Here is a 13,379-nt window from a genome sequence, read left to right on the forward strand (position 1 = left end):
AGGTGGGACCAGGTGCTCACCTTTGTGCTCCCTGGAGCTGCCTGGGGCTTCCTCTCCCAGGTGAGGCCCCCATCTCCAGCCCCTAGGGGGGCAGAAGGGATGGGGCATGTGGGGGTTCAGAATTAGAAAGACTGCCCAATGGGTAATTAGGAGCTAGGGGAGGGGTTCTGTCTGTTAACCTTCCTGCAGAGTTGTGTGTGTGTGTGGGGGGTTCTTCAGGGGGGGCAAACTGCAGGTCAGGAGACTGCTTGCTGTTCGGCTGTCCCCACGAGGAGGCTCTGCTCTTGGGCTGGATTTTGGCAGGAAGGAAGTGGCTGCAGCAGACGGTTGTCAGGCGCAGATGGAGCCAGCCAAGCAGGACCCGCGGCCTGAGAACCTTCGCCCACCCGTTGGCTGTGCCCACAAGACAACAGGCCACCCTTCAGCATGAGCTGCCTCTTGCGCCCCAGTCACAGGCCCTCGGGGCCCCTCCCCAGCAAACTGCCAGCCCCCCTGGGGGGGGAGGCGTGCAAGAGAGCTAAGCAACACCCCATCCTGGTCCTGAGTCCCTTCTGCGGTTCAGTTCTATCGCTTGCCTGAGAGCGGGAAGCACCCTCTTAGAGCACCCTCTTTCTCTCCCCCTGTTCTCTGCTCCCCTGAAAGGAGAAGTGAAACGGAAAGCATAGTGCAAGTGTGTCTCCTCTGGGGAAAGTGAACTTGGGGAGAGAGTTCGACATTATAAAACATCGCTCTGCCAACAGTCCCTGCTCTAGGAGGGAGCCAATAAACAGTCCAGGACTAATTGGGCTTTTTGCAGAGAGGGGCGGAGATGGAGGGGCCGAAGGCTGGAAGTCCTAAATCTAGAGATTGGGGCCCTGAAAGGACTGATATTTCTACAAAACAAAAAAAAACTCAAAAAAGCTACTCTGGGCACCCCCAGGTTTGCAAGACAAAAAAACCTTAATTCTTAAAAGAAATACAGCTTCTAAATATTATAAGATAAGAAACCTAGAAATATACAGCCAAAATGGCCTGTACCTAAAAGACACAAGCATATGAAGGCGTGGTTCTCACTTCATTGTTTGCTGGTTATACAGTCTTACAGTCCCCTATTCTTATTTTAAAACCAAATGTAAGAAACCTCATCTAAATAACACTTCAAAAATCATCACTGAATATTTGAAGAACAGTTGATTTTTATACCTCAATTTTCATTGCACGAAGGAGTCTCAATGTGGCTTTATATCACCTTCCTTTCCTCTCCCCACAACAGGCACTCTGTGAGGCAGGTGGGCCTGAGAGAGCTCTAACAGAACTGTTCAGCAAGAACACCCCTGAGAGAATTGGGACTGGCCCAAGGTCATCCACCTGGCTGCAAGTGGAGGGGGAATGGGGAAAGACTCATTAGGAAATGGAAGGAGGACCTTATAACCAAAGAGGAATATAAACAAATAACCAGTACTTGTAGGGAGAGGGTTAGAAAAGCTAAAGCTCAGTAAGGGACCTCCTGGGTCATTTGGTCCAAACCCCTGCACAATGCAGGACACTCATAACCCAGTTACTCACCCACTGTCACCTGCCACCGCCTTGAACCTTCAGCAAATCAGACTCTGTCAGATGGCTCTCCAGCCTCTGTTTAAAAACTTCCAAAGATGGAGAACCCACCACCTCCCGAGGAAGCCTGCTCCACTGAGAAACCGCTCTAACTGTCAGGAACTTCTTCCGGATGTTTAGACGGCATTTCTTTTGAATTAATTTCATCCCATTGGTTCTGGACCAGGGCAAGAGAGAACAACTCTGCTCCATCTTCTACATTAGTGATCCCCAACCTTCAACTAATTGGAGGTGGGCCCCGAAGGACACCTTCTCCCACCCCCCAGCCCTTTACTTCACCCCCCCCCCCCGGCCCTTTACAACACACTTCGGGTGTCATTGTCTCCCATCCCTCCCAGATGGGACTATCTTGTTGCAGAGAAACAAGCTCAGAGTTCCCATTGATTTGTCATTGTCATGAGTTAAAATTTCCATGAAAATAGAATGTTCCTTATGTTCATTGTTGTGGCGTGTCTGTATCTTATTTTGAAGGGATGTTTAAACATTACCATAGTGACCAGAGAGCGTTAGGGCAGTGGTTGAGAGTAGAGGAGCAAACTACCCCTCCCCCACCGGGCCTCAGTAAAAGGCGTTGAGGGGTCCCTGGTGATAAAAAGGTTGGGGACCACTGGTCTACATGGCAGCCTTTTAAATACTTGAAGATGGTTCTCAGATCACCTCTCAGTCATCTCCTCTATAGGCTAAACAGACCAAGCTCCCCCAACCTTTCCTCCTACGTCTTGGTCTCCAAACCCCTCACCATCTTTGTTGCCCTCCTCTGGACATGCTTCAGATTATCTACATCCCTCTTCAACTGGGGTGCCCAAAACTGAACACAGGACTCCAAGTGAGGCCGAACCAGAGCAGAGTAAAGCGGTACCATCACCTCCCGTGATCTGGACACGATACTCAGTTTGATGCAGCCCAAAATCCCATTTGCCTTTTTAGCCACTGCTGACTCATGTTCAATGTATGGTCTACTAAGATTCCTAGATCCGTTTTGTACATACTACTGCCAAGACAAATCGCCCCCATCTTATATTGGTGGGTATGGCTTTTCCTACCTAAATGCAGAACTTTACATTTGTCCCTATTGAACTTCATTTTATTCAGTTTAGCCCACTTCTCGAGCCTATCAAGATCATCCTGTGTTCTGTAGCTGTCTTCAGTTGTGTTTGCTACCCCTCCCAGTTTAGTATCGTCTGCAAATTTAATAAGCACCCCCTCTAATCCCTCTTCCAAATTATTTATAAACTAGCTAGAAAGCACATTGCGACAAGGAATGCAATGGGCGCTAGGTCCAGGGGACACTGGCAGGTGCTGATCTCTTTGTGTGTGTCTCTCTCCCTCCCTCTCTGTTGCAGCAGGAACCAGAGCAGGTAATCAGGGCTGTTTGTTGCAGGGAGTGAGGGTTGGGCAGCTCTCCCTCTCTGTCTCTCCCTCACAGCAGGAGCCATAGCAAGTAATCAGGACTGGTTTGCGGTTTGGCAGGGCTCTCTGTCTCTCTCTCTCAGGCACTGGCTCCTGTAGCGTCTGAGAGCAAAGTGGCTAGCGTCCAGGGAGGGATGGCGGAAGCTGTCGGCTTTACTGGCCACACCCTGATTGGCCATATTCTAACTCAGACACCCTGGACCGTTCCACCCCCCCCCCCCCAGGCTGTTTCACAAATGTTAAGAGGAGGAACAATGGATAAGGATATGTCGAACAACACAGGCCCCAGGGCTGATCCCTGGGGAACTCCACTTGTCACTCTTCTCCAAGAGGATGCTGAACCATTTACAAGCACCCTTTGGGTACGATCTGTCAACAAGTTATCGATCCACCTGACAGAATTAGGATCCATACAGCATTTTATCAAAAGCTTTACTGAAATCCTGATAAACTATGTCCTCAGCATTCCCTAGATCCAGCAAGTTCATCACTTTCTCAGAAAAAGCAGTAAGGCTGGTCTGACAGGACTTGTTCTTGCGAAACCCCTGCTGAGTCTTAGAAATCACAGCTCTCTGTTCCAGCTGCTCAAGGACCGAGTGTTTGATTATTTGTTCCAAAATTTTATCCCCATCTTCAAGGAGTCCCACAAGGGGCGGTCCTCTCTCCTATCTTATTCAACATTTTCATGCGCCCTCTTGCACAACTGGTACAGAAGTTTGGGCTGGGTTGCCATCAATATGCAGATGACACCCAGCTCTTCCTCATGATGGATGGCCACCCTGACTCTCCCCCAGAGGCATTATCCAGCTGCCTGGAAGCAGTGATGAGATGGCTCAAGAAGAGTCGTCTGAAGCTCAGTCCTTCAAAGACGGAGGTCCTGTGGCTGGATAGGAAGGGAGCATGTGAGTAAGCGTGTCTGCCTGCCCTAGATGGTGTGCACCTCTCTACAGCTCACTCCGCCAGGAACCTAGGCGTGATCCTGGATACTTGCCTCGCAATGGAAGCCCAGATCACGAAGGTAGCGCGGCTGGCATTTTACCATCTCCGCCAAGCCAAGCTACTAGCGCCCAACCTGGCCCCAGAACACCTAGCAACAGTGATCCATGCGACGGTCACCTCTAGACTGGACTTCTGCAACTCACTCTACACATGCCAATCATGCCAGACTGACCTTCTCTCTTTTTTTGAAAAAGTTACTACCTTGCTAAATAAGGGGAATGCTGTGGACATAGTTTATCTTGATATTGTGGTCCCTGGGTATGGTCGGATCTGCTGGGCTGCTTTGGCTCTTTGACCAGGAAGCCCTCCCCCCCCCCAACACACACTTATGCTGGTTTCATTCCTCAGAGGGATTCTTGCCTGCCACTTTCCCGCCCCTGAGAGGGTACTAAGCGGGGGGGGGGCAGGCTACATCACATCCAATGACCATCATGACTTCACTAGACCAGACAAACCTTTGCTCCCACGATCCAGGTCTCCGGAGGGACTGGAGGGCGGTGTACTTGTGTGTGTGTGTGTGTGTGTGTGTGTGTGTGTGTGTGGAGGAGTGTCTTTGTTGCGGGTTAGGGCCTGGGACTGCGGCTCTGTTGCTGCCTCGAGGCTTATCGGGTCCCGGATGGAGCCATTGCTGGAAAAGGCCAAAGCTGAGAGTGAGCTAAGATTGGCCAGGGAAGCCCATTGTAACAAGAAAAGATTTTTCAGTTATGTGAGGAGCAAACGTAAAGTCAAGGAGGCAATAGGCCCACTGTTGGGTGCAGATGGACAAACTCTAACGAAAGATGCAGAGAAAGCAGAAAGGCTTAGTGCCTATTTTACATCAGTTTTTTCCCACAGGTCAAAGTGTTTAGGCACATCTAGAGATGGCCGTATCCAAAGGATAGTGTCTGGGTGGCAGGTTAACATGGATAGAGAGGTTGTCGAGAGGCATTTAGCTGCACTGGATGAGTTCAAATCCCCTGGTCCAGATGAAATGCACCCGAGAGTACTCAAAGAACTTTCCAGAGAACTTGCACAGCCCTTGTCCATCATCTTCGGAACCTCTTTAAGGACTGGAGATGTCCCGGAGGACTGGAAAAGAGCAAACGTTATTCCGATCTTCAAAAAAGGGAGGAAGGATGACCCAGGAAACTACAGACCAGTGAGTCTGACCTCTGTTGTGGGGAAGATAATGGAGCAGATATTAAAGGGAGCGATCTGCAAACATCTGGAGGACAATTTGGTGATCCAAGGAAGTCAGCATGGATTTGTCTCCAACAGGTCCTGCCAGACCAACCTAGTTTCCTTTTTTGACCAAGTAACAGGTTTGCTGGATCGGGGAAATTCGGTTGATGTCATTTACTTGGATTTTAGTAAAGCTTTTGATAAGGTTCCCCATGATGTTCTGATGGATAAATTGAAGGACTGCAATCTGGATTTTCAGATAGTTAGGTGGATAGGGAATTGGTTAGAGAACCGCACTCAAAGAGTTGTTGTCAATGGTGTTTCATCAGACTGGAGAGAGGTGAGTAGCGGGGTACCTCAGGGCTCGGTGCTCGGCCCGGTACTTTTTAACATATTTATTAATGATCTAGATGAGGGGGTGGAGGGACTACTCATCAAGTTTGCAGATGACACCAAATTGGGAGGACTGGCAAATACTCCGGAAGATAGAGACAGAGTTCAACGAGATCTGAACACAATGGGAAAATGGGCAAATGAGAACAAGATGCAATTTAATAAAGATAAGTGTAAAGTTCTGCATCTGGGTCAGAAAAATGAAAAGCATGCCTACTGGATGGGGGATACGCTTCTAGGTAACACTGTGTGTGAACGAGACCTTGGGGTACTTGTGGATTGTAAACTAAACATGAGCAGGCAGTGTGATGCAGCGGTAAAAAAGGCAAATGCCATTTTGGGCTGTATCAACAGAGGCATCACATCAAAATCACAAGATGTCATAGTCCCATTGTATACGGCACTGGTCAGACCACGCCTGGAGTACTGTGTGCAGTTCTGGAGGCCTCACTTCAAGAAGGACGTAGATAAAATTGAAAGGGTACAGAGGAGAGCGACGAAGATGATCTGGGGCCAAGGGACCAAGCCGTATGAAGATACGTTGAGGGACTTGGGAATGTTCAGCCTGGAGAAAAGGAGGTTGAGAGGGGACATGATAGCCCTCTTTAAGTATTTGAAAGGTTGTCACTTGGAGGAGGGCAGGATGCTGTTTCTGCTGGCTGCAGAGGAGAGGACACGCAGTAATGGGTTTAAACTTCAAGTATAACGATATAGGCTAGATATCAGGGGGAAAATTTCCCAGTCAGAGTAGTTCAGCAGTGGAATAGGCTGCCTAAGGAGGTGGTGAGCTCCCCCTCACTGGAAGTCTTCAAGCAAAGGTTGGATACACACTTTTCTTGGATGCTTTAGGATGCTTAGGGCTAATCCTGCGTTGAGCAGGGGGTTGGACTAGATGGCCTGTATGGCCCCTTCCAACTCTATGATTCTATGATTCTATGATTCTATGAATCGGAAACCTGAGCGGTGCCTAGGGACCGACGGCACGCTGAGGGGGCGGCATCCTCCAACAGGCCCGGCCGCAGGGCGGCATCCCAAGGGACTTAGACGGGGGCGGGCCCGAGCGAGGCTTTAACTTCGGAGCTCCAACTTCTGCTTTCGTCCGGGCGGGGAAACGCACGTTTCCGGAGCCCCGACGGCTGCCGGGGCTGGGCTGGGCTGGGTGCGGCATGGCCGAGGTGGTGACCTACGCGGACCTGCGCTTCGCCAAGAGCGCCCCCCCGGAGAAGAGCCGGCCGCCTCCCGGCGACGCGTGTGGAGGTAGGCCGTCCCGTCCCGTCCTATCCCGCCCCCTCCCCTTGCCGGCCCGCTGACCCCTCCTCCTCTTGCAGAGGCCGGCGACGACGGCGAGCTCACCTACGAGAACGTCCCGGCCGCCCCGAACCGCCAGCCCCGCAGCCCCGACCCGACGGCGTCCCCCGGTGAGTGAGGGCGGGAGGGAGGGAGGCGGAGGCAGGGCGAAAGAACCAGGTTGGGCTGGGCTAGGCCGGGAAGGCGCGGAGGGGAGGCGTCCGCGCAGGACCCCCGACGACCCCCTCCCCCCGTGGATCTCTCCCTCTCTCCCTTTGCAGGGGACGTCCGGCGGCGACTCTGGCCGGGGGTCCCGCTGGCCCTGCTGGTCGCCTGCCTCTTCCTCCTGGCCACCTGCCTGGGACTCGGCGTCCGCTGTAAGTAGCCCCTGCTCCCCCGGCCCCACCCCGCCTTCTGGGTCCGCCTCCCCTGCCCCCCCCCCCCCCCGTGCAAGGGGACACCCACCATCTGTATTCCGAGGGGTCCTCCCCCCCCAAGCAGGAGTCCTCCCCATCTCAAGGAAGGGCACCCCCGCCCCTGCCTGCCCCTCGCCCACCGGTGCCCTTCCTCGGCAGACTGGCAGGTCTCAGGGCAGCTGCGGCGGGCATCACAGAGGCACACGGCAGAGAGCGGAGCCTTGGCACTGAGGCTGGGCAGCCAGGAGCAGAACCTGACGCACTCCCTGGCAGAGCTGTCCCGGGCCCAAGCAGAGCTCAGCGCCACCAGCCTGGCCCTCCAGCTGAGCTGGCAGGTGGGGAACAGCACGAGGCAGGAGCTGGAGCAGGTCCAGAGGGGTCTGGCCAGTCTGCAGGAGGAGAAGTCCCAGGCAGTCCGGGAGCTGGAGGAGGCCCGATCCTGCCAGCGGACGGGTAAGTCCCTTGGGGTTGGGGCTCAAGCTGGGCTGGGCCAGGTCCCCCATGGAAAGGGATCCTCTGGGATTCTTGCCTGCCCATCTCACCCCCCCCCCTCAGTCATCTGACCCGCCAACAGAAGGGACAGGCACCCTCGTAGCCACGGGGGGGGGGGCGGGGGGGCGTCTTCACAAGCAAGGATGGGGAAGGTCCGCTCTGTGGAGCCTCCCCCCCCCCACGTCCTGCACGGAAGCAGGACGCTTGCCTCCCTGGGCCTGAGGGGCCACCCAAGGTGAAGAGCATGCCTCTAGTCCTGGGGTCAGCTGTGCCCCTGCCTGGCATGAGTCTCCTTCACAGGCTGCTGCCCCCAGGGGTGGACTCCCTTCCGATGGAAGTGCTTGTGGGTGTCAAGCAAGAGGACGACTTGGGAAGGGGCCAGGCGAGATTGCGAGAATCGGCAGGCTCAGCTCCTGGTTCTGAAGCCCTGGGACGCACACACCATCCAGGAGGCCTTAGCCACACCGGTGAGGGGGAATGGGGATGCCGTTCCAAAGGAGAGGGGGGCCCACTCCCACACACCCTCACTGGGCCCCATGCACTGGCCCTGGTGCTCTCCTGACCCCCAGGAATGGAGGTTGGTGGGGCCAGAGAGGGGTCCAGGAAGTCCCTCTCTGCTGAGGGAGCAGGGGATGGCCCCAGGCCCACCTGGGGACTGACAGGGGGGGGAAGGGGGGGTGCTCCCTGCTTCTTCTCCAGCAGCACCATAGGGGAGAGCAGAAATGGTTTTCCCAGTCACATCGTAGAAACCGGGGGGGGGGGGGGGCTGGAATTGAGCTTTCCCCTCCAGCCAATGGGCATCACTGGCCATGAAAGGGGAGCTGAGGACAGGCCAAAGGCTCATCTGCGCTGGAGCCCATACCCCTGGGGGGGCCTTCCTGGGGGAGAGCAGCCTGCATCCTGCCCACCCCACCCCTCACACCATGAAAGGGCATTCTGAGCACCCTGGGCACCTGAGGGAAGCGGCTGCCCGAGAGGGAGGCTGGCCTGGCCACAGCTAGAACATCCTCCACGCCCAGTCACAAGGCAAAGGCAAGCGCTAGGAGGCCCCTGGCCATCTGCTAGGAGCTCTTATGAGATGCCCGGGAGTCATAGATGCATCAAATCTCATGATTGAAAGGGGCTACACAGGCCATCTAGTCCACCCCCTGCTCAATGCAGGATCAGATCCAAAGAAGGGTGGAGGAACCGGGTGACTCCATCCACCCAGAACCTAGAGTGGGAAGGGGCCATGCAGGCCATCTAGTCCCACCCCCTGCTCAGTGCAGGATCAGCCTCAAGCATCCAGGAGAAGGATATGTCCAGCCGCTCCTTGAAGACCGCCAGTGAGGGGGAGTTCCCCACCCCCTGAGGCAGCCCCTTCCACTGCTGAACTAGACTCCTAGAATCCTAAAGTGGGAAGGGGCCATGCAGGCCATCTAGTCCCACCCCCTGCTCAGTGCAGGATCAGCCTCAAGCATCCAGGAGAAGGATCTGTCCAGCCGCTGATTGAAGACCCCCCATTGAGGGGGAGCTCCCCACCTCCTTAGGCAGCCCTTTCCACTACTGAACTAGACTCCTAGAATCCTAGAGTGGGAAGGGGCCATGCAGGCCATCTAGTCCCACCCCCTGCTCAGGGCAGGATCAGCCTCCAGCATCCAGGAGAAGGATCTGTCCTGACGCTGCTTGAAGACAGCCAGTGAGGGGGAGTTCCCCACCTCCTTAGGCAGCCCCTTCCACTGCTGAACTAGACTCCTAGAATCCCTGAGTGGGAAGGGGCCACAAAGGCCATCTAGTCCCACCCCCTGCTCAGGGCAGGATCAGCTTCAAGCACCCAGGAGGAGGATCTGTCCAGCCACTGCTTGAAGACCCCCAGTGAGGGGGAGCCCTCACCTCCTGAGGCAGCCCCTTCCACTGCTGAACTAGACTCCTGGAATCCTAGAGTGGGAAGGGGCCAAGGAGGCCATCTAGTCCCACCCCCTGCTCAATGCAGGATCAGCCTCCAGCATCCAGGAGAAGGATCTGTCCAGGAGAAGGATCTGTGGGAGCTCCCCACCTCCTGAGGCAGCCCCTAGAGTGGGAAGGGGCCATGCAGGCCATCTAGTCCCACCCCCTGCTCAGTGAAGGATCAGCCTCAAGCATCCAGGAGAAGGATCTGTCCAGCCGCTGCTTGAAGACCCCCAGTGAGGGGGAGCTCCCCACCTCCTTAGGCAGCCCCTTCCACTGCTGAACTAGACTCACAGAATCCTAGAGTGGGAAGGGGCCATGCAGGCCATCTAGTCCCACTCCCTGCTCAGGGCAGGATCTGCCTCAAGCACCCAGGAGGAGGATCTGTCCAGCCGCTGCTTGAAGACCCCCAGTGAGGGGGAGCACCCACCTCCTTAGTCAGAGCACCCTCCTTGGTTGCTGCATCCCTCCTGGAAGAAGGCAGGCTGTGCGTCTCCAATGAGTGGCCGGAACCCCCCAGGGGTCAATGCAGGTGACCTGCTTTGTGCCAGGAACCCCCCAGGGTGTGGTTCACCCAGTTCTTTGTTTTCACGTTTGTCCTAGAATCGTCTGCAGTCTGACGAGTTCTGGGTTGGACTGAGAAAGATGGACCGGCAGTGGTGTTGGATTGATGGGTCACGTTTCACTGGGTAAGCCTTGGCGAGCTCAGCCATTTCCTTCCCACCAATGGGATTTGTTCTGGGTGGATGGAGTCACCCGGTTCCTCCACCCTTCTTTGGGGCTAGAGGGGACCCTCTGGCCCTGTCCCATCCCTTGTCATGACATGTTCAAGCCGGTGGCCCAAGCGCAAGGACAGACCACCCCCACCTTTGTCAAGGTGCAGAGAGCGTAGTGATTGCTATGGGGTCCAGATTGCTATGGGGTCCAGATTCCCCATGATGGAGTGGGGCCTGGTCAGTGCCCCCACGATCACCCCATGAAGACTCTGCCAACACATGGTCCCAACCCCATGGAAAGCGGGCAGCAGCTGCCCTCCTGCCGGATGGGTGTTCAATCAAGTTCTCTGTTGCCCAGCAGGTAGCTGCCATGGTCAGTAGCTGTTCTCCTTAGTCCTGGAGTCCTGCCACTCATCCAGATTGAAGACCACCCACACATGGGCTGGGCTCTCAGGCAGGGTAGGGCTCATATTGTGCCAAACAAGAGTGACTGCACCCACACTAATGCTCCCCCCCCAGCTGCCTGCAGGAAGACATCCCCCCCCCATAGCAAAGGAAGGCAGGGTGGGAACCCTAGTGAGGTACCAGATCAAGGCCAAAGCTAACCCCCCCCCCGCCGCCCACCTCAGGCCTTCCCTCCCAAGGTAGTTGTCAGCTTGAGCTGGAGGAGGCCTTGCTGGCTCTTTTGGCCCCCAGTTTGGGGAGAAAAGGGGTGTATCAAGGGAAGAGGAGCTGATGCCGGCAGGCGGAGGTCTCAGAGCCACAGCTGATGGGGGGCGCTGGGGTGGGGGTGTGGCTCTTCTCCAGGGCTGCAGGGAGTGGGAACCCAAGGCTTGAGATCCCTTGGGGAGCTTTGTAGGGTGGCCTGCCCTGTGGGCAGGGCTGACCCACCCCTTGTCTGGTGGGTCATCCACACTGACCCACCCCTTGCCTGGGCATTTACCCAGCAAGCCAAGTGGCAGGAGTTGCAGCTGCTCAGACAGCTGATAGCCTCCTCTCCCCCACCCCAAATGTTTGTGCTTCATGATGTTTTTATTTTCTTTGCAGCACCTTGGAACCTGGTTATTATTATTATCATCATTATTATGCAAAAGTGAGCCAAGGAATCCTGACAAAAGAGAACAGTGATTCAAACCCTTTGCAATATGTTTGTGAGACGGTGGCCAGACCTTTTCCTGAGATGCCCATATAAGTCCTGAAGTTGAAACTGGGACTATTTTTGAGAGATCTGATGACCTGTTATCCCTGCAGTCGCTCCGGCTGCATATAACAGCTCCAGGATGGGAGCACTCATGAAGCTGCCTCAGGTTAAATCAGACCACCCAGGCCAGTCTTGTCTGCTCCAACTGGCTGGGGCTCTCCAGGTCTCTCTCATCCCCTCCTGCCTGGCCCTTTGGACTGGAGATGCTGCTGGGGGTTGAACCGGGGACCTTCTGCCTGCCAAGCAGAGGGTCTTCCAGTGAGTCAGAGCCCCTCTGCAATCTTGGTACATCCAGGCCTGCCTTGTCTGCTCTGACTGGCAGCTGCTCTCCAGAGAAAGGTCTCTCTCATCACCTGCTGCCTGGCCCTTTGGACTGGAGACTCCATCGGCGATTGAACCCGGGACCTTCTGCATACATAGCAGTGCCAACAGCACAGCTCCTCCCTGCAATGGCTGGAGGACAATTGAGGCAGCCATTTGGCTGATGCAATCAGCAGGTCTAAGAGCACGTGAAGACTTCTGTGGACCAGACCAGTGGCCCACCTAGTGCAGTGGCCAAGCAGATGGCCTGAAGGACTACCAAGCAGGACATTCCCCTGCTATTGGCCCAGAAGCACCAATAGTCGGCGTACGGTAGACGGCCTCTGTATGTGGAGGGCGTGTCCCACAGCAGGTGAGATTCTGTGGACTTTAGCTGACATCCTTAAGAGACCTGCATGGAGTATGAGACTTCCGGTTGTGCGCACTTCGAGGACGGTTAGCTGCTTTGTAGCTCTTCAAACTACAATGATGAGAGGAAAAGGGGGTAGGCCTGCAAGGAGGAGCTCTTCCGCCAGGCATTCTGTTGAGACCAGATATATATAACCAACAGCGACCAAAGGGACCCTGCTCCCCACCCCCCCTCAGGACACCACCTATACACTCTGGACCTGTTTGTATGTTGCAACGTTGTATTGTTTATTGGTTATACAATTATAATGAGAGCTCAGACAACTGAGAGCACGTGGAGAGAGCTACTGGGGAGAGTTGCTGCTGACCAGGTGAGGCTATTGTTCTGCCTGGGTGAGGTGATTGCTGGGTAATTGTTGGGAGGATTAAAAAGGGCTACTCCTCACCAGAGGCGCGAGCCGAAGGGCGAGAGACAAAGGGCTCTTGGCCGAGCAATTAGAATCAGTAGATTATATCAGTAGATTATATTTCCCTAGTACTTCCACTGCCTAGACATTACAATGGACCTCCAGGACACTCATCCCATCATCTGCAGTGAGTGTGACATGATTGCCTTCCTCCCAGAAGACAAGATGGACAACAGCTGCCCCAAGTGTAAGCTGGTAAGACTTTTGGAGGAAAAGATTAGGGCACTAGAAAACAGAATTATTACTCTGACCCAAAGTAAGAAAGGGGAGGAGTTCATAGTCCAGAGCTCTGCAACATGGAATAAAGAGAATACAACCAGTCCTGAAGAGGACAAGGAGATTGACCACAATAGGGAGCCTCTGCAGGCAGTTCGGAAAAAGACTGAACAGCGAAGGGCGAGACAGTTCTCGGGGCCTTTGGAGCTCCAGAATAGATTTCAGGCCCTTGCAGAGGAGGTGCAAGGGTCAACAAGGGAAGAGGTCCCAAAACAAACTCTAAGACAAAGGGAAGAGGCCACAGGGACAGAAGGAAATGGAGTTGAGAAGAAAAAAAAAAGGAGAGTACTGGTAATTGGAGACTCCCTGCTAAGAGGAATGGATTGCCATGGTCCCAGAAACCAAATCTCTCCTGCCGGCACCAACTACGCAG

General features: G+C 54.7%; 1 protein-coding gene across 1 annotated transcript; it reads left to right on the forward strand.

The window, feature by feature from the left end:
- The first annotated feature begins 6,644 nt into the window (after nt 1–6,644).
- On the forward strand, nt 6,645–12,896 carry CD72 (CD72 molecule). The gene is made up of 7 exons (XM_077346651.1): nt 6,645–6,813; nt 6,885–6,974; nt 7,125–7,220; nt 7,419–7,712; nt 8,052–8,218; nt 10,281–10,366; nt 11,441–12,896. The coding sequence occupies exons 1-7, from the start codon at nt 6,723–6,725 to the stop codon at nt 11,583–11,585; spliced, it is 969 nt and encodes a 322-aa protein (XP_077202766.1). The 5' UTR covers nt 6,645–6,722; the 3' UTR covers nt 11,586–12,896.
- The last annotated feature ends 483 nt before the right edge of the window (nt 12,897–13,379 follow it).

Source organism: Paroedura picta, chromosome 7 (genome assembly GCF_049243985.1).
Source record: "Paroedura picta isolate Pp20150507F chromosome 7, Ppicta_v3.0, whole genome shotgun sequence".
In the NCBI taxonomy this organism is placed as follows: domain Eukaryota; kingdom Metazoa; phylum Chordata; class Lepidosauria; order Squamata; family Gekkonidae; genus Paroedura; species Paroedura picta.